Here is a 21,379-nt window from a genome sequence, read left to right as displayed (position 1 = left end):
CTGCAGCATTACGACGTTATAGCGTATGAATGAGAAATTTTTTCGTGGTCCTCAGCACGTAAAAAAGGTGTTTTTCGTAACCCCATGCAAGATTCAATAAATAAAATATTTGTGACCACATGCACGAATTGCCTTGAGAGGGTTGTTTGTATACATATATATATATATATATATATATATATATATATATATATATATATATATATATATATATATATATATATATATATATATATATACACATGTACATATATTAGTCTAACCTTAGTCTAAGCCATTTGTTACTTTTGCCACTGGCACATCTTTGCGTGAGCTTTCGGAACAGATCTGGTGAATGAATCAAATTTGCAACACTGGAGCTCCACCCCATAGAAATGCTTTTGTGCAAGATCTTAAAAGAGTCAGGAGTCAGTTTGTTATGATTCTTTACTTTATTACCAACAATCGCACACACACTCTGTCACAGTATACAACTGTGTCGATTATCAGAAATAAAAAAAACGAAAAAAAAACATGTTAATTCTGAATTAATACTGTATATTTAAACAATTTGAATGGCAATACAGTTCTTAAAAAACAAATATTCATTTACACTTGTATCAAAACCATGATAGGTAAAAGAAATCAGCAGAGAGTGCCCAAATCATCTTAGATCTTTTAGATGTGAGAAAACACAAGTACTAGACTTGTAAATGGAATGAACTGTTTCATTTGAAATTGCATTGCCAACATTTTTTTTTAAAAGAGCCGGGAAAGATCAGACAATGTCACTTGTGTGAACTCATCACATTTCAGTATTTGCCAAAAAGGTTTTCAGTGTCAGTTTACCCCCTTCTTTTCCACCTCAAGATTGATAACTGAATTAAACAGTAGTTCAGAGATTTGCCAGGGAACTAATGGTCTTCTTCACTGATGTTGAAGGCCTCTCTCAGGCCCTTCAGAGCTTTTTCCTGTGTGATTTCTTTCCAGAGTTCTGGAATGTTGGCTGGTTTGGCATCGAACTCTTGAGCCAGTTGTTGGTTGTATTTGACAAGAAGATGCTTCCAATAGTCAGATGCTTGTATGCTGGCATCTGGTGGGATGTGCCAGTCTGGATAATACTCTGCATATTGTGTGAAAGGAACAAACTCTTGTTTGGTCTCTTCTGAGCTAAAACTCCAGTTGTCAGCAACACATGTTGTACATAAGTTTTCCGTTAATTTTTTACTCTCCTTGTCACGGCATCTTCCAAAAGCTTGAGGCCGATGGATGGAAGCATGGTGCTTCTCGTGTCCTTTGCCTCCTGCCTCACAGGGAACTTTACAAAACGGACATTGGTGGCCACAACCAATGACCCTCTTGAACAGCTCATCTTCTGGTTTGACAGGAAGTTGGTTCAGAGTTTCTGTGACGTCCTCAGGTTTTAAGAAATCAGTGTGGAAGGATTCTGTCATCTCACTAAGGGACTCTAAAACCATCTTTCCAAACTGATGACTTGTGCTTTTGATCTGGAACAAGCTTCGTCTGACAGCCTCCTCAGATATTGAGACGTCTTTGATCAGACTCCTGCGGATCCCATCAACAAGCTCTGTGATGTTTTCATTGTCATCTGGTGAGTTTCTCACTGCCTCTTCTATCACTCTTCTGATCTTCTCAACAATTACTTTCAGGTTGTTTCTCCTGAGTTTAAGAAGAGTCTGATTCTCTTGCAGCTTCTGTGAAACATGCTGACGTATCCAATCCTTGACAAACCTTTCATATTCACCACAGTACTTGACCAAAGCCTTGAAGTCATCCTGCAGGAGCAACTCTTTCAGGATGCTGTACTGGAAGAAGGAGCGAGAGCTGAACACTGCGGAGTGTGAACTTGTCAGAACCTCATCCACAATGTTGATTCCCAGTGACCTGTTGATGTAATCCTCCACAGCTGGTTTGATACAAAGGGTGACAAAGTACTCTGCTTTGCGCTGGCAGTCGTCCCTCTCTCTGTACAAGTCCAGGAAGTCCTGAAACCACTGCTCCTTCTGCTTTTCCAGCTGCAATCTTGGATCATTATCGGACAAGAATCTCTTGTGCATCTGTTGGAACTTCCTCGCAGCGATTCCACAAATATGAAGTTTCAGCTCAGATCCAAACTGTTTGCTTGTCTTGTGACGATTGTAACTCTCTTCAAGAGATTGATCAACTTCCTGCAGCAGCTCTCTGGTGAATGAATCACTGTAGTCCTGTTTTGTTTGGGATTTATCAGCAATGAACTTTTCTGAACGCTCAATCACTTTATTTGTAAACCCCTGGGGCTCATCGCTCCACAGTCGTAGAAATTTCTTGAAGTTTGAGTCAATGTGTTCATTTCTCACCTGGAATTGGCCTCGACCATGTTGACTCAGATCTCCAACATGAAAGAATAGTTCATTCACATTCTGACGTGATAGATTTTGTGCAAGTTGGTAGAGAACACTTTCAGAAATTTTTCTTTCCTTCTGCTGAGGCACATTATCAGTTGCTGAAGTCCACATTTTATCAAACTCAGTCCTCAGTTCTTCATCAGACAATGTGTGATTACGAACGTCTGACAGAAGCTTCATCACCTCCTGCTCCATCATCTTCCTGGATTCACCCTGAATTTTTTTAACTTTTATGGATGCCTTCTTCCGCTCCAGTGCAGAGTCTTGGTTTGTGTTGACTTCAGACTTGATCTCATTTGAAAGACTTGTGATGCTGTTTGAGAAGTCAGACTTGTATTTTTCAATCACTTTCACATGTTTGCCTTTTCTTTTGTAGAAGCCATTTAGCTTCTCTCTCATCTTGGTCTCTTGTGATTTAATGCTATGGATGAGCTCTGTTTTCTTTGACCTCACTAAAGCAGCTAAGCCTGACTCATGATCAGCATTTTGGATTTCTAACTCTGCCTCTCCACTCTGGGAGAGAATCTCTTTCCTGAACTCCCATTCCCACTGGCTGAACTCTTTAGACAGGTCGTCATAGGCCTGAGCCACCAGGATGTTTCTGAAGCTGAAGATGAAGTCTTCATATTTCACTGCTCTCCACAGACTTGTGATCCATTCAATGAACTCTGGGATTGTTGAGAGTTCTCTGTCCTGGTTGTGTTTAACACTCTCCAGAAGCTTGTTCTTGAAATCTGCCACAGCTTCACTGTAACCTGTGTTGACAGCTGCCATTGGTGGGGTTCCATGCCAGAGTCCTGGGATGTACCAGTTGTTGGTGTCCACGTTGTAATCCAGCACATCAGTGAAGGACTGAACAGAAGGCTTCTTCTCCATTTCTGCAGCAAGCTGAGTCATTTCATTCAGGTGGTCCAACAAACGGTTTCGTTCTGTCATGGTCTTTCCATGAGCTGAAACACCTGCTACATTCTGGTGCACAAAATGACAAATGGGCTTTTTTCCAATCTCTTTCATCCTCAAAAAGGCGTGAACAGCGATCTGCAGAATGTCTTTCATCTCAGTAGTGTTCTCCATGGCAAGGTTGATGATGGTGATGTCACTGAGGCCGATGACAAAGGTTGCCAGTTGGTTGTCGTGCTCATAACTGTCATCAAGCTGAGCTAACTCAGGAGATTTCAGACCCTCTGTGTCGATAAGAAGGATGAAGTCAAAGCCACATTGCATGTCCTCTCCAACCTTCAGAAAGAGCATGTAGGCTCCTCTTGTGCAGCGCCCACTGCTGACAGGAAATCTAACTCCAAACATGGTGTTCAGAAGTGTGGACTTCCCAGTGCTTTGAACTCCCAACACAGTCAGCACCAACAGTCGGCTTCTCCCTCCAACCTTCCGGTGCAGCTCCATCAGCACATGTGAGATCCATCTCTGAGGGATGTTGGAGGCTTCTCCATCCAGGAGCTCTAATGGATAACCATCCAGCAGCAGGTCTGCAGCCAGACCTGGAAGCTTCTCAAGGTTTTGGAGAGGCGAGGAAAACTCAAAAATCAGCCCCATTTCTCTCATGTAATGCTCCAGTCCCAATGAACTGTCAACTAACTTCTGATCCAACTCTGCAACACGTGCTGCATCTTTTCTGTTGCGTTGCTCTTTGAACTGTTGCCGTAGCTCAGTTAGCACGTGTTGTGAATGAGTGTTGAACAAGAACTGCATCCATCTCAGAAAACAGCCTCTTTGTCCTTTATCACTGGATAATAATGTTTCAATGAACGTGGTGACTTTGTTGCTGACCCTTTTTTTTGCTTGTTCTCTCTGAAGCTTCTGTTTTTCTGCTCTGATGTCAGATTTTCGATGTTCAATTCCAACATCAACTGTTACTTTTATACGACATTCCTCTCTTTCTAATCGAGCAAGTGATTTCCACTCTATTCCTTGCAGAGGAAGCTGTTTGTTCTTGAACCATTGAATAGCTCCACAGCCACCAAAGATCTTCTTTCCTTTTTCTTTCTGCTCCACAGTTTGCTCTTCATCCACAGATAGTCCCAAGTCACCAGCAGTATTACGCATGTTCTCAATACTAACAGAACTGTTCAACTCAGAAGTCCTGATAGCTTCACCAAGTATCTTCGAAAGCCCAGCTGCATTAACGGTTGGTTCTTTAATTCGGACATTGTCCTTTGACATCTCCAGTTCTTCCAGTGTTTTCTTGACTGTCTCCATGTTTTCACGACTGTTAGTGCGATTCACCACGAGGAACATTTTAGATTTCAGATTTCTCACTGATCTGAGAGTTTGGTTTTCAGCCTCTTCCACTCTGTCCAGGAAAACAAACACAGCAGCGGACACCTCCATGAGGAAAGTGAATTGTGTTTGGGACTCTGAGATGTCTCCTCGCAGGTTTGCAAATGCAACTGGATTGGAGAAAACATCAAGATTTTCTCTTCCACTGGGGAGAAACCAACCAACCTCAACCAGACCAGCAGATATTTTCCTCTCCACTTCTCCTCCCTCCATCTCTCTGTGGATGAACATGTTGTGACTCTGCTGGCCACGACTCAGGACTTGATTTAAAATCTGAGATTTGGATAAGGAGCAGTTTTTCAGCCTCACAAAGGAAATGAGAGGAATTCCTTCCCGGACGATGTAGTTCTCCTTGAACCCTCTTGACTCTGACAAACCATGTGGCTGCCACTCTTTTATGATTTCTCTCAGAGCCCAAAGCATGAGTGTGCACTGACTGTTCTCAGTGGGTGGTAACAAGAGAGGAAGAGGAAACTGACACATTGACATTCTGAGGGCCATTTCCTGCTGCAAACAGCTGTCAGCACAGAGGAACAGAGCAACTATGAGGTCCAGAGGATGAACATTGTCATCTTCATCTGCTCTGTCCTGATCTTCATGAACTTTATCTTCATCATTGACTTCATATTTGTCACTGAATAAGTCATCCATTGTGCAGTTGAATGTTGATTTCTTTAAGCACCTGCACTCAGCATTGAGTTTGAATAGCTTTGTGAGAAAGAGGAATGGCAATTGGTCTACAGTCAAAGCTTCATTCTGATCAACTCTGCTCTTCTTGATCTCCAAGAGAGATTGCAGAGTCAGCTTGTTGGGGTAGTATTTCTCCAATCCAAGTTTGGAAAGAATGTCCTGTAGAGCTGTAAACAAGAATCAGTTAAAATTCATTAATATCACTGACGTTTTGGGTTCTCATCCTTTTTTCATCAATGATGCCAAAGAGTAGTAGAACGACTTGCCTCACCGAGCAAGAGAGCCTGTGGGCACTAAGTGACCCCTGTTCTAAACCCAGTTAGATTGTTACTCCAACAAAAAAAAATTGTTTAGGTGAAATGTATGACAATCTCCCCTTCAAAAGAATATAACTTTCAATTGCTTATTTAGTAATATGAGTTCAGTACAATAATGGACCAAACACCAAGATATGCCCTCAACTGAGCGAAGTACAGCAGCAAACAGCAGTTGTTGAACCCAGTCTCGCAAAAGCTCTTTAGCTGGATCAGCAAATAAATGGGAACTTAAAGATGAAAATCTTTATGGTGTCGAGGCTAGGATCCTGCAGCTAATGAATTAGAGATTGTTAAGATATTAGTTGACGTAAAAAATAACTGGGCTCCTAAATGCACGCTTGTACACGCGAAGCACCGCTTGGGACACCAAGAAATGATCATGCCGCGGACGATTTGGCTCAACATTCGGATCATTGTCACAATCCAAGCGAAACTTGTGTGATATATTTCATCAGTTATTCATTCGCGATTGCGGTGAAATCATTAAATCCAGTGGAACATATCCGATATCCGCAGCTGCCCCTGAGTCCAGGTGCTGTTCAGTTTGTTCTCAGTTCCACAGCTATCACTTGCATTCTGTCCATGTGGCAGTTGTAAAGTTATTTTGACAATGATAACAGCGCATTTGAGAAACAAAGCTCAACAACAATGAACCCCCCAAAAAGGAGCTCTCTCTCACTCTCTCCTCCCTTCACACCTGAGACCCAACACCACAACATTCGGTCAAAATTATACAGTTGACATCCATCTGCCCACTCTGCTTTTTTACTTGCCCATTTTAAACTAAATAACACAGGACACATTTGTCTGATTCATGACCACAATGTTGTGTTTTAGAAAAAATTAATTACATTTCCAGCGAGATGTTGGCTATTCATGATGTCTAACTGTACTTGCATTCCGCTCTGTCAGCATCAAGCCACACACTCACAAAGCCTGTTAGAAGTGACAGACTCATTGTGTGTCAAAATACTGAGACAAGCCATAAGTCTGGCAAAATCAAAAAGAAATATTGTGCAGTACAGTATATCTATTGATCATTTATCTGTCCGCATCTATTTTTATCTGTTCATGAGCAATTGGCTCCCAGGTAACCAAGAAAGTGTCCTTGAGTTGGTGTGATCTCATGATTCTGATGCTAATATTTGTCATATGCCATGGCTCCAGTCCCCTAGTCTGCTGGGGCACATCAATTGCTCTCACACAGAACTAAGTGCCACAAGCAAAGTTTTATTTAATGTTGTAAAATATTTTGATGTAAAGTACATTTTTTACAAATTTTCAGAAAGTGTGATGGCTTCAAACTGAAGGGCCCTTCTGGATTTATGTTTTTGAGTGAGTTTCATTTTCATGAAAGCTGCTTAACTGCCAATGGTTCTGCAGTGAATACGAAACTCCCTCCAGACGAAAACAGTGTTGAGCTGTAAACAAAATTACCATTTCATTGGGCTTGTGTGTAATAATCATCATCATTTTATTAATTATTTTTAAATAAAGTGGGTGCGCTATTCACCTTGCACAGAGACACTGTTCCTCACAATCCTGGAATCTCACAACATCATTCAGCGACCAGCATGTGAATCGTGAGCTCATTAGGACAGACAGCAGTGAAAGGCCCACAACAAAAGAGCTCCCCAAACCCCGCTTCACACCTGAGTCTCAAGAAAGCCCAGAACTTTCACTCAACTGTCTGCAGACTCAGACTATTTTCACAAAATATTTTTTGCACTAATAACGTATTATTACGACTTGCTAATAGCATGAAGAAGTAATCTCAAGTTTGCCACAGACATGTGACGGGATCCTCCAGTAACCTATCCCTGAGACATGGGACTTACTGAGTGAAGCCCTAATCCGGAGAGGTCTCAAAACGCAACCAATGTTGGTGTGAAACCAGGTTTCAGTAGTCACTGTGCGGTTAGTGTATGAAGAGAAAGTGCCACCTTCAGTTCACACCTTGTAGTGCAATGAGTAGTTGGGGTTTGCATTATTAAAAGACACTTCCTCCAGCGACTGCAACTGTGTTGGGAGGGGAACTATTGAATGGCTCCAACTGTAATTCACCCAATAATCTACTCACTCAGTCTTTAAAGGGGAAAGAGTCATGGTTTCCACTCCTGCTTTGATTTTGTAACTGCTTTCTCCTCCTGGCATGTCTTTCTGCTTCCTCTTAACCGAGCTTGGCACCATCAAATCTGACTTAAATCTCTGCTGGTCACCTTCACCTGTGCTGACAAGCCACTGACACTTGGTGTTCAGCACCACAGTGTCTACTCCTGTCACTCGCATCAGTTTACACAAGCATTTTTCTCCTTGGATTACTTTTGTGTTTTTTGTTTTTTTTTGCTCTTGGATTGCCCTGTTTTTTCACCTTTTCATCTTCCCACCCCCACATTCATTCTGTTGTCATGTTTATTTGTTTGTGTTGTGTCTTCTCTGATCATGCCTGGCTCTTCTGGACTCTGGGCTTGTTTCACAGACTTAACTTTGGATTGTAGACTCACTTTGTATTTTGTTCCATTTGAGTCTCTATGTGTTAGACATTTTCTCATGGTTGATCGCTCAGTTTGTTATTATGTCTAATTTGCTTATTTTGCCTATTTGTCCATCGTCGGAGGCAAATGGACCCTATTGCTTAGTGGATGGAGTGGATTGGATCTGGGTCTCTTACTGTTCGACGACCAAATTAAAATGTGTTTTATATGATAGAACAAAATGTACCTTCGACTTTGTCTTCTGATGCCATGTTCGCTTCCTCTTTGTCGTTCAAGCCATGACGACCTAAAATCAGAATTAGTCATGTTTATTTTCCATGTGAAACCTTTGTGTGCCACAGTTACAGTGTTGAAGACATGAGGAATGAAATAATGCTTGTTAGTGATGGGCTGATGAGGCTTCATGATACAATACTGTTCTGAGACAATGATGATCAAGCAGGCAGTGACATCTGTGGGCCTCCGTGATGAATCCAGCTATTATCGTATTTTTACACTCAGCCTCATTTTGATCACTGTGAAGCAGTGATCAAAATAGCATCTTTCTAGAAGAGTATAAATAGAGGGAAAATGTTTGGCTTGTTCCCATTTTCTGATCATTATTGTCAAGAAGAAGGAGCTCAGTGAGGACCTGCATCAACATCTTGTGTAGGCCAACACTAAAGGTAAAGGTTCCAAGGTCATATCAAAGCAGTATGATATCCCTGTGTCAACAGTCCAGAGCATTAACAACCAGCACAAGAACACTGTTAAAAACCTCAGTGAGCGGGACAGGAAGCGTAAGGTGTCCACAAGACTTGACAGGAAAATCTGCTGAGAGGCCAATAACAACCGCCAGACAACAACCAAGGCCCTTCTACCATCAAACAGTTCTTTGTACAGAGGAGGTCTTTGTCCTGGTGTGTCTTCTGTTTATTTGTATTTACTCCATGTTGCTGCTTACAACACATTTCCATCATATGTCTAATAAAGTACATCTGTCTAGTGTTGACACTAGGATGAAAAGGCTACAGCTGTTATAGAACACCATTAGGTCATTCAACAGTGTATTTCCAATACGTGTAATTTCTCAAACCTAAACGGGTCAACTATGGACCTGGTGATAATGAAGTCCAGTGCCAAGTGAGGATACATCAATAATCCATATCACATATGAAAATGCATTCATATAATACATGCAATAACAGGATAACGGCAAGCAGAAGGCATCATTCATGTGTACAATAGAGGTGATCTATTTACTTCCTACCTCCAACTTCACCGTCCTGTTCTTTTAACATTTTCCTGGAGGTGTTGACCCATCAAGTCAGCCTTCTCCTCCTTCACTTGTCCTGAGGCTCCTCCAAAGTCAAACCAATCCAGAGGCACAAAACAAAAAACACTGAATAGACAGCTGCAACATTTTAATCATTTTTATAATTGCAGATTCTTGCAATTTACTTTAAGTTGCTTTCATACTTAATGTGTATTTAACAATTATAAATTTTCATTTCATTTCATTTATTATTGTTTATTTATGTTGATATGTTAATATCAATCATACCACTTATTTTCTTCATTCTGACATTCTTGAGGAATGACTCAAAGCATAACTTTGGTGTTCTATATTCTATAGTTGTGATTGCACGTAGTCGGGTGTGTTTTTAGTAAGTGAGTGTGCTGCGTTACTGAGCCTTGTGTGTTAATAACTGTTATTACTGTTTGCTGTGTAGAGTTATGAAGCAATCAACAGCCATTCATAATGATTTTTTTAGCGTCAGGATTGTTACATTTTATCTCCAATATTTATTGCACTAGGGGAAAGGTGTGAGTTCTTCTTCTTCTTCAGGCAAAACCCCTCATTGCGATGACATTTTGCTTAGCTAGGACCTAAGATGTAAAAGCTTTTATTTGATGATTCATAATAACTTGTTATAATTGCGTTTAAGTTTGGTTTGAGTCATGATAAAGATTTGCCTTTTTAGTGGATTGTTAGCTGTTGGTTGAGAGGCTGAGGAATGGGTTATGAAAATGAGTTTGAACAAAGGAGACTTGTTTGCCAATTTCTTGTGAGGACATTTTGATCTGTGTGTGTGCCAAATACCGGCAAGTCAAGCAGGAGCTCATAGTAGACTGTGTTGTTTTTTACTTTGTGGTTGGCTGATGTGAGAAAAGAAGCTTGTTGTTCAATCGAATAAGAGGCATTAAACATCATCAAATAATTGCACTTAAAATTAATTAACAGAATAAATAAAAATTAGCTATTTTTGAATTCCAGGTGTTCACATAAACTACATCATTCATTCTGTCCACTGCTGTCAGGTTATTATCATTGTTGTTATTTTAAGTATATTTCATTTTTCATTTTTTTTTTAAAATTTCTTTCTGATTCTATAGTGTTGATTGTTGCCTCGCCGATGCCTTTAATGTTAATATTTGTATTTAAATAATGTTTAAACCAAATGTCCCCATTGTAGCAAGAGTAAAGGTCTGATCTAATCTAACACGTTTATATTGCATGGGAACTATAGACCCATCTTCTCTTATACTCTTATGTGCAGGTGCTCATATTCCAAAGCACCAAGATTTAAAAGACCGATTTTCACTGCAAATGTTTATCATCTTTCTGTTATCTAAACAAAAATTACGTTTAGTCTGCTGTATGTTCAAGAATAAATGGACAATGGTGAACAATTTGTGAATATACTGCAGAGATAGACCTGTCAGCTCGCAGATCCAATGCATGATGTAGAAAATACACTATAAACATATAAACATATCAATATTTAGAATTCATTAAACCCATCTAATGTAATAATCTTACCTGATGTCAATGAGAAACCGTCTGCATCTGCGATCAAGTTCAGTCAGACTGAGACCTTTGCTACTTGTGACATAGCAACTCACAGGTTTCCTGACCTGTGTTCTTATTGGATGTTGTCATGTTAATTATTAATGCAGGATTTGACCTTCATGAATCAGCTGAAGAATAAAAGGTGAATGTTCAATATAACTGTGAACATAATTATGCATGAAACTGAACAACTACATACGTCACTCATCTGGGACATCAGGTACAATAAAATCAGATTAGATGGCCTTTATTACCAGACATTTTAGACCAGTCTGAATGAGTCATATCATACTCCATACTCCAGTCTCTAAGCTTCAGTAAAAGAGTCCAGGGATATTTCCCAGGTTATACTAGTCTAATGTGCATGGACCAGCGGTAAAGGTGTACACATACATACTGTAACTCTTCTTCCATATGCCTCTCACTTTGAAGTCAATTTGTCATTGCCAAGATCTCAATTTTCTTTCCTAATTGTTCCTTCATTTCATTTATTTCTGAGTTTTTTCCAGAGAACATCTTGGTGTCAAACAGTGGTCAGCAGTTGATTTAACTGTGACAACTCTCACTTGTCTGATGACTTGCTTCCTTTCCTCTGAATTTCCAACAGGCACCCGCTGTACCAGGTCGTAATGTTTTGATGCAATAAACAAAGACAAACTAAAGAAAACAAAAACTTCATGAACAGGCTATGAAAGACATTAAAGGCGCTGCAATGTGTGGCAACCTGTTTCAGACCTGAGCTTCATTATTATCATGATTATTATTATTTATTTATTTTTTTTATTAACAAGGTGCATTTGTACAAAGGACATTGAGCTAATAGCTGTGGGCATGAGGCCATAATTACATTTTCTCATGTTGTTGCAGTGGTTGTTTACATCCCTGCCTCTGATAATGGTGAAGCTGCTCATGATGTTCTGCTGTCAGCTGTGAGCAGGCTGCAGACACAGCAGCCTAATTTTACCCTTATCCTCATATTATCCTCATCCTTATCTCTGGAGACTTTAACCACGCTGCACCCTCATCAGTTCTGCCTTCATTAACCCAGAACATCGCCTGCAAAACCAAATACATACTATGTATACTAACACCAAGGAAGCATATGTATTGTCTCCTCTCCCTCTCCTAGGTAAATCTGACCACAACTTGGTCCTCCTGCAGCCAGTGTACAAACCATTGGTAAAGAGGCAGCCACCTGTGACATGCACAGTGAAGAGATTGTCTGCAGAGGTTGAAGAGGACCTACAGGCCTCTACTGTTCTCCGAGTCCCAGGGGATGCCTTAATTTGGATGGATTTATCAAGATGGCCGAACTTCCATGGTCACTTTCCTTGTATTCCTTTTCATTCTACTATCCCTTATCCCTGTATGAACTGTGTAAAAGTATGTCTTTATCATTATTATAGTGTGAATATAGGTTTAGTAGTAGAGTGCATCATGGATTGATCATGGCACAGCATGCATTTAAATTATGATGTAAAAAATGGTCAGAATTTTCATTTAAATTATGATTAAGATATTAATGAAACATATTGACTGCATTAACAGATTATTCTAAGTACGATTATTTCTTGTGACATACAGTATTTTTCTTCATCAAAGCACGGATGGTCTGTAATGATTGTCCCCAAACTAATGCCTTGTTTAAGGTAATAATACGAGGCAGAGGTACATTTGTTTTGTAACACATACTTCCATATTGTGTGTGTGCGCGGCCTTATTAAAGGTGTCACGTTATTTATTAATGTTGGAGGCAATCATTTTTAACCTTGGAATTATCAGAACAGTAAAAGATTTATGTTTATTAGCGCTGTGATTAGGATATTGAAACATTTATAGATGACGCTGACCTCAGTTCAAGCTGGTCAAGAGTCAGCAGCTTGATAACTAGCTTTAAAGTTTAAGCAGTTAAATCAAATAGCGATGTATCTTAGCTGAACTCTGACTTTCAAATGTTTGTCACGTCCACTTTCTCCTCAGGTCAGAAGTCATTTCTCTGCCCAGGTAAAACTTACACGTTTTAATACCAAAATATAATGGTTCATTTTAATTCCGGTTGATAGTGAGTTCCACATTCCACAGATTCAATAAAATATATTATTTTTATTTTAGGATATTCAGAAATGGTTTTATTATATTTATTTTATTCAGTTTTTCCAATTTTCTAAACAGTTTGCCTGAACTGAAATTTGATGAACATGACTTGCACCTGGTTGCTGGTTGGACTTTTCTAAGGCAAATATATTTGCACTGATCATGTCACGTTCTGTGTCTTCTCCCATGCTTTTATTTTGTTATTGCCTGTTCGTCTCATGTTCCTTTGTTCCCACCAGCTTAATAGCCTGCACGCAGGAGCTCGTTTGATGATCAAGCCTCGCAGATTTCTACACCCAGTAGTGATGTGCGGATCGATCCTGAAATACAGATACCTCCGATACCGGATCTTGATTCTCTATAATTGATTCTCAAACCAAAATATCGATACTTTCAATACTTAAGTAATTTGAGGTCATGTATATCCTTAACATGAACACGATGAAAAGTAACCAAACTATTGCATAAGCGTCACAGTCAAGACTCGATCATGGTCAGTGCTGCTGAATGGGCGACCTTTAGTGGAGACGTGTGGAGCTACTTCAGCGCCACAAACAACCAAGAAGCTGAGTGTGACTGTCGAAAAACAATACGACGTTCTGGCAACACAACAAACATGGTGAAACACTTAAGGTTAAACCACGCAGTTCAGTACTATGCATCGATGAGGTCAAAGGAGGAGGAGTGTTCAGTGTCCGCCACAGGTGCAGCTGCCAGGACAAGACAGAGGTCTCTGGCGGAGTCATTCCATGCAGCAGGCAGGCAATATCCAGGTAAAGTAAAGTGATAAATAATATAACAAATAATAATAATAGTGATAGTATGTGTATGGCTGAAATAATCTCACTCATCCTAACTTTAGCCTAGATTAATTTATGTCAAGATTCCTAGGTAGTTCACCTTTAAAAGTAGATCTTTTAAATTATACAGTGCAATGACAAACTGTAAAAGATGAATACAACATACAACAACATAAAAGATGAATACATATATAATATTATATATATATATAATATTGTATTATTTTCAATCAAACTTTAACGGTTAAATTAATATATATAACTTGAATTAATTATTGATATTAATTTAACAGTGCAATTATTGTGGTAAGATTTGTTTAAATATTTTACTAGCAATTTCAGTTTTGAGTGGCCAGTATAATAATTCAAATATCTACAGAAAGGGGATACATCCCCTTTCTGTAGATAGTTGAACCTAGTAACTGGGAATAACCTGGGAATTACAGCCACGTATGTATCGGCAGAGAGAGTCTTTTCAAAGACAGGGGAGGTTCTGAGTAGTGATGGGTAGATGAGGCATCCTGTATCGTTTCGACACAGTGACACACTGTATTGACACTGTGTTGACACTGTGTTGCTGAATACTGACACCTGGTGGACTTGCAGGAAACATTTGACAGGGTCATCTGACACTGATCTGTCAAACCAATTTCATCCAATTCCATTGATTAGGCATTTGCATTCACATTATTTTTACATATACGTAATTTCATTAAAAAAAAAAAATCTTTGATATTCGACACACAGTTGATAAATTAAGTGAACATCTGTCTGAATGCCTCAGTAAAAGTGTTGTGAATGACAATGGACTCATTGTAATTAAAGATTTTTATTTTTTCAAAAATAGTTTCTCCAGCGTTTTGTTATTCAGTCTATTTCTTTTTTTTGAGGCAATTTACCCCGCCTTTGAGAAGATCCTCTCACAAGGCACTGAAGAGGCCGGTGTGCACAACACCTGTGTGGCCAATATAAATAGGTGAGGGAACGTTGCCTCCATGGACTTCCAGTATAAGAGCGGGTCTTCCGTACGTGCAACGTGTCCTGTTGACAGATGCGCTTCCTTATAAACACAGTTTGGCGCGGGACCGCTGTGTCGACACGGTTCCGGTAGTGGTCACGTGACTTTCTTAAAGCGGTACGCGCACCGACACGGGGTTTGCCCTGGAAGCTCGGCGCACGCATCGACGCCTCAGTGTCGCTGGACCCATCACTAGTTCTGAGCAAAAAAACGGAACAGACTAAAGGGCGTGTGAGAGTATTTCCTTGTGTGTGAGTGTGATTTAGATCCACCTCCGAGCGCTTTTCGTTATTTGGGCCTCGTGAGTAACCTCCGAGTGCGTCTTTTGTTGTCCCTCATAGTCAGGTTTGGTATTCATCGCCTGTTTTCTGCTTTCAGGGTTTTCCCTGGCCTTGTTTGTGTTTCCTCACTCTGCGTTTGGTGTGACGTCCTCAGTTCATCCCCAAGTCCCTGAATGAATGAATTAAGTGCTGTCTGGTTCCATCCACTCCCAATCAGTGATGCCAGTAACATGTTACTGAGTAAGAGTAACAGCTTACTCACTCACGAGTAATCTAACGCGTTACGATTCCAAAAAAAGTAATCAAATTAAAGTGACTTATCTAAGTCACCATGTGTTGCTATTGTTGCCATTGTTGGGAAGCGAAATGTTTTTGTACAACTGCGTCTTTGGGCATGACGTCATGTGCGGGACACAACAATCACGTTTTGAACACGTGGGTAGCTCACAACACAAGCACAAGCATCTGATTGTAGCTTAAAAAATAAAAAATATTTCCCTACATTTTATTGTATAAATGGCAATATGTCATTTCGTTTTTTGTTTTTTTTTTTTCATCATTTTTGTGAGTGGTTTTTGCTCCATTGGGTTAGAGTGTGTCAAAGCAAAACATTGGCTGTACATTCACATAACTGAGATTGTGCTAAAAAAAAATGATCCTAAACATGGAAAAAAACACTGCACCCCCAAGAACTCCAACCTCAAAATTGACAAAAGATATTCTTTAGTCAATGAGAGCTGGCGTAGCCTTGCTCACAGCCCCGCAGCTCTGCAGCTTCGTGTTGGGGTTTACCCCGGTGAACGAGAGGGTCGCGTCCCTACGCCTACGGGTTGGGGACAGGTGTCTCACAGCGGTCGCGGCTTACGGGCCGAACAGCAGTGCAGACTACCCGGCTTTCTTGGAGTCACTGGGAGGGGTACTCGACAGTGCCCCAACCGGGGACTCCATTGTTCTACTGGGAGATTTCAACGCCCACATAGGCGATGACAGCAAACGAACACCATGTTTGAGCACAAGGGTGTCCATAAGTGCTCATGGCACCAGGACACCCTTGGCCGGAGGTCTATGATAGACTTTGTGATCGTGTCATCTGACCTTCGGCCACGTTTCTCGGACACTCGGGTGAAAAGAGGGGCAGAGCTGTCAACCGATCACCACCTGGTGGTGAGTGCGATCCGCTGGCAGGGGAGGAAGCCGGTCAGACCGGGCAGGCCCAAACGTATTGTGAGGGTCTGCTGGGAACGCCTGGCGGAACCCACTGTCCGTGGCGTCTTTAACTCCCACCTCCGGGAGAGTTTCTCCCAGATCCCGAGGGAGGTAGGTGACATGGAGTCTGAGTGGTCCATGTTCTCCTCCTCCATTGTCAGTGCAGCTGCACGTAGTTGCGGTCGCAAGGTCTCCGGTGCCTGTCATGGCGGCAATCCCCGAACCCGGTGGTGGACACCGAAAGTAAGGAATGCCGTCAGGCTGAAGAAGGAGTCCAATCGGGTCTTGATGGTCTGTGGGACTCCTGAGGCAGCTGACGCGTACCTGCAGGCCAAACGTGCTACTTCCCATGCAGTCTTGGAGGCAAAAACTCGGGTCTGGGAGGAGTTCGCTTACCTCAATTGGTGATGTTGTCGGGCGTTGGAAAGAATACTTTGAGCATGGAGCATGGTTCGCATTGCCGGCAGTAAATCAGACCTGTTCCCGGTGCTTGCTGGTCTCCGCCAGGGCTGCCCTTTGTCACCGGTTCTGTTCATTACTTTTATGGACAGAATTTCTAGGCGTAGCCAGGGGTCGGAGGGGATCCGGTTCGGGAACCACAGAATTTCATCTCTGCCATTTGCGGACGATGTTGTTCTGCTGGCTTCATCGGACCGGGACCTTCAGCATGCGCTGGGGCGGTTTGCAGCCGAGTGTGAAGCGGCCGGGATGAGGATCAGTGCCTCCAAGTCTGAGGCCATGGTTCTCGACTGGAATAAGGTGGTTTGCTCTCTCCGGGTCGGTGGAGAGTTCTTGCTCTGGAGTTTAAGTATCTCGGGGTCTTGTTCTCGAGTGAGGGAAAAGGGGAGCGTGAGATTGATAGACGGGTTGGTGCAGCGGCAGCAGTGATGTGGTCGCTGTATTGGACTGGGAGGAGACCCCGGGGAAGACCCAGGACTCGCTGGAGAGATGATGTCTCCGCTCTGGCCTGGGAATGCCTCGGGATCCCCCGGGAGGAGCTGGAGGAGGTTTGGGCTTCCCTGCTCCGAATGCTGCCTCCGCGACCCGACCCCGGATAAGCAGCAGAACAAGGTGAAGGTGAATGATGTTACTCTCAAAAAGGTTGAGTGACTGGGTGCTGACTCTTGACACGTCTGAATAAAGGTCATTTTAATCATTAGGGTGGTTCAATGTTCTTATTACGGTGATAAACAAAAATCATAAACCTTTTATTGGTCAGATCAAAGTGTTCGCTAGTGTTCCTCCATTAATAATTAATAAGGAGGACGTGTGATGTTGGATGTAAGGAAGGTGTTGCCATCTGACCTCTTTCATTTTGACAAACACAGAATTTGACTGGGCATCATTCACATCAGGTAAGATTTGATTTGCATCTTATTGTGTTTTATGTACATCAAATACTGGATAAAACACATGGTGACTGCAGGTCAGGCTCAGCTGCATCTTGATGTTCACTGTTCGTCTGTGTTGCTTTATTACTGATTCAACCTCTTGTTGAGAATAGTAAATGATGTATTGTACTGTGGTCCGTAACCACGTGCTTTTTTCCATGTACCTGTAGGTCAACCAGGAGGAAGGAGACGTAAATAAATAACTGTAATTATCTGTGAAGAGCTCCTGCTGCCTCTGACAGCTATGTTTACAAGCTTGGAAATTATGTTTAACTTCTTTAACATTCAAATAAATAGTACAGGTTCATATTAAATTTGACCTTTGACCTCAGCAAGCATCACTCAGATCAGATCAGTGAGCTTTGTGGCTGCAGAGTCACAGATTTAAGGCATATTTACACAACACACCAAAGTGAAAACACAAAACATTATTGTGAAAATAAAAAAAAACAAAACTTGCAATAGTCAACTACAGGTCAAGGTCACTTGATCCTAGGTAAATTTCAACCACTCTGCTGTGCAGTTCATCATCCAGCCAATCAACTCTCTCATAGGTTAAGATGCATTCAGGGTGCAGAAAAAAAATCAGTCAATAAATAGAAATTCTAACAAACAGGCAGGGGAGCACAGAGAGTCAGAGTATGATCAAATTGCTCTGCCTTATGTTCAGGATTTTCGTAGGTGGTTGATTGCACAGCAAAATTAATTGTTAACACTTGACAACAGTGAGCTGGGGACCGCACTGCCCCCTACCTCGAGGGATTGTCAGTTTACTCCATTAATGGTGCTCTGAACTCAAATAAGGGTCAACAGAGGTGAAGGTATCCTCCACCTGCCCATTCTCTTGTGCAGAATCCCACACATCTAACAGCTTTGTAACAACTGTGTATTTCCATTTCTCAGTCAATGCAATATAGTCATTTGATAAATGTGAGGTTTGGTCTGCTGTTTTAGGGTGAGAGGCAAATAGACTGCCCTGTGATCCATAAAATTTAGATTTGCTCCAAAATAATTGGTAGAATTTTTATTTATTTATTTATTTTTGCCTAGGTGAAGACCCTCTGCACACATTTGGGTTGTAATCCTCCTGTTGACAATCCCTGTGCCAGACTGTTTAGTTCGATGCCAAAGTCAGACGCATCTCTCATGGAAAACTGCAGTGATCATGTAGTAAAAAGTAGTAAAAAATTTTCAATTGTTGTCCACATTGTTGAAATAGTACATGCATTTCCAAAAACTATTTCAACAAATAGCTGAACTTGGATTTACTCCTGCTCATAATGCATATGGAGGTAAATATCTGAGTCAATTTCCGGACAATAAGCAGCTACTTTTTTATCGCGGCCTGAGCCCTGCGGCTTATATATGGATTTTTTCAGGCTGAAATCAGATTATATCAGATGCGGTGAAAGCAGAGGCGTTTTATTCACCCTTAAAGACCTTAAAAACCATTGTTTCCATCCATGTGTCCACAGCTGTCTAGATCTCCTGGAGGTCTGGAATCAAAAAGAAGCAGCTGAGACCGGCAGTGGTGTCTGAAACTTTGGGCACACGGGTGAAAACAACACATTTTGAGGGCATTAATGTGAATAAAAGATGTGAGACGCTGTCTTGAAAAAAAAAGCATTCAGCTCAAAAGTCACCAGCGAGTCGGCTTTGGGCTACTGACTTGTGCCCGTCTGGAGAGCTGCACCTTGTCTATTGTAAGGGCAATGTGGCCAAGTCAAGATGCTCCGTATTACGCACCTTGTTTCCGCTACTTCCTTACTCTCGATGCAGGACCCCGTTTCCAAATCTAGTTTTTAAAAGCGTTTCTAAGCCGATGCACCACTGACCTGTCCACAGCGCAGACAGCACCACTGCACCTGCACCTTACAGACTGGTGCAGTTTATGTATGAACAAGATCGATTTTCCTTCTTAAATGCTGTGGGTGCGCCTAATTTTTCCGTGCGCTCTATAGTCTACAATATTAAATAAAACCAGATCAGAAAGAGTCACAGACCGGGCAAAACAAAGCGAAGTCGAAATGTCCAAAATCAAAGCAGAACAAACAGAGACAAAAACACAAGGAACAGAAATAGTAAATCAGAGAACAAACCATGAAACTCGTGGAAACAGAGGAAGGAACAGAACACCAACTCAGGCACCAGGGTTTCAGAAAGATAAATCAAAATAAACAAGCACGGGGAGGTGAAAGACTGAACGAGGAGAGCCACTTCACCACAGGAGCAAGAGGAGACGATCTGGCACACATTGCGGGAGTCCAGGTGTTCTTATACGCAGGTGATCAGAGGATGATCGGCTCCAACCGTGTGACACAGGAACAGGAAGAACGGAGGGAGAAAACAAAAACAGGACTCAAGGGACCAAAATAAAAGCGGATTATGACAATTTCAGAACGATGTCCCTGTGAATGCCGTCTCTTAGTCTTAACAAATTGACACCAATTGAATGTCCTCAGCTCATTTCACATTTCAGTTTTGGACATTTTACATATGTACAGTGAATTACTTGCTTAGGGATTGAATATAATGTAATATCTCATTCACTGTGGACTGATCTTCAACTCAGGTAACGAACACGTGTGTGAATCAATTTACTATACTTGACAGTTAAAGAGGTTAGAGAGTAGTTTTAAAAAATGTTCTTCCAACATGGTCAACATGAGGTGTGTTGCTGATTTAAGGTTGTAAGGAATTGGACAAAGCATAGGCAGAGAACATGGCTTCAGTGAATAAAGATGAAGATGAAGGTATGTGTTGTCATTGTTATTTAATCATCTTTCAAACACGATGAGAGAAGTTCAACAAAGGTGGTCGACATTGCCCAGAAAAGGAGGGGAGTGAACAATGTCATATCGATAAAATACTTAGCTGACCAGCCACTTACTGTAAGTACTGGCTAAACCAATGGATCATGTCGTATCATTAAACCAACAACCACGTCTTGTAATTTTCTTGGAAAAACAAATGATTGTAACCACCAGAGAGAAGGAAGTTCAGGACAAATCTGCACATCAGCTTTGTCGCAAGTGAGAACACCACTAATATCAGGTCTGTAATCTGTTCACCACAGTTATCACATCAAAGATGAAGTTTGTTTACTCAGACTGAAGCTCGCACAGCTGCACATCATCAAGTCCATTCATAGTTGAGCTAAACAGCTACATGCACGACCGTTTAACGCATCATCCACAAAGTGTAGTGCGAGGAAGAGAAATTCCAGTTGCGCTCGCATAGTCTCCAAAAGTCTGGTCTTAGCCAGACCTTTGTTTTTCTGCGTCTTTGTGTGTCTGTGGTCATTGATATATTTTATTTTAATTCTTTTACAAGTTTGGCGAAGAGACTCATGCCTTCAATGTTACTTGTTCATAAAAGCCATGAGTCCCAGACTTCCGGGTCTTAACTGGAAAACAACCACCAAAAACCCCAAAAAATGTCATCAAAATAGAAAAGGTCACAAAATATTTTTTTTTACAATATGATTTGACAACACCAATACAAACTATGGATTAGTGATGCTGGGATCCCTTGAGTCTTGAATGTTGACCAACTCAACATTCAAGACTGGCACC

General features: G+C 41.3%; 1 protein-coding gene across 1 annotated transcript; it reads right to left on the bottom strand.

Annotated features, from left to right (window-relative positions):
- Positions 1-893: 893 nt before the first annotated feature.
- On the bottom strand, positions 894-8,432 carry LOC128751269 (up-regulator of cell proliferation-like). Its single transcript, XM_053852179.1, has 2 exons — positions 8,408-8,432; positions 894-5,536 (listed from the first exon to the last, which is right to left on the bottom strand). The coding sequence occupies exons 1-2, from the start codon at positions 8,430-8,432 to the stop codon at positions 894-896; spliced, it is 4,668 nt and encodes a 1,555-aa protein (XP_053708154.1).
- Positions 8,433-21,379: the final 12,947 nt, after the last annotated feature.

The sequence above is a fragment of the Synchiropus splendidus genome, chromosome 1 (genome assembly GCF_027744825.2).
Source record: "Synchiropus splendidus isolate RoL2022-P1 chromosome 1, RoL_Sspl_1.0, whole genome shotgun sequence".
Classification (NCBI taxonomy): Eukaryota; Metazoa; Chordata; class Actinopteri; order Syngnathiformes; family Callionymidae; genus Synchiropus; species Synchiropus splendidus.
Note: the sequence above shows the minus strand (reverse complement) of the source record. Positions and strands in the feature narration are given on the sequence as shown.

Bases quoted from the DNA above. Each gene is read 5' to 3' on its own strand.
- LOC128751269 (XM_053852179.1), bottom strand. From the start codon at position 8,432: ATGGCATCAGAAGACAAAGTCGAAG. The intron at 5,537-8,407 runs GTACATTTTGTT...TCTTGTTTACAG, and splicing joins ATCAGAAGACAAAGTCGAAG to CTCTACAGGACATTCTTTCC.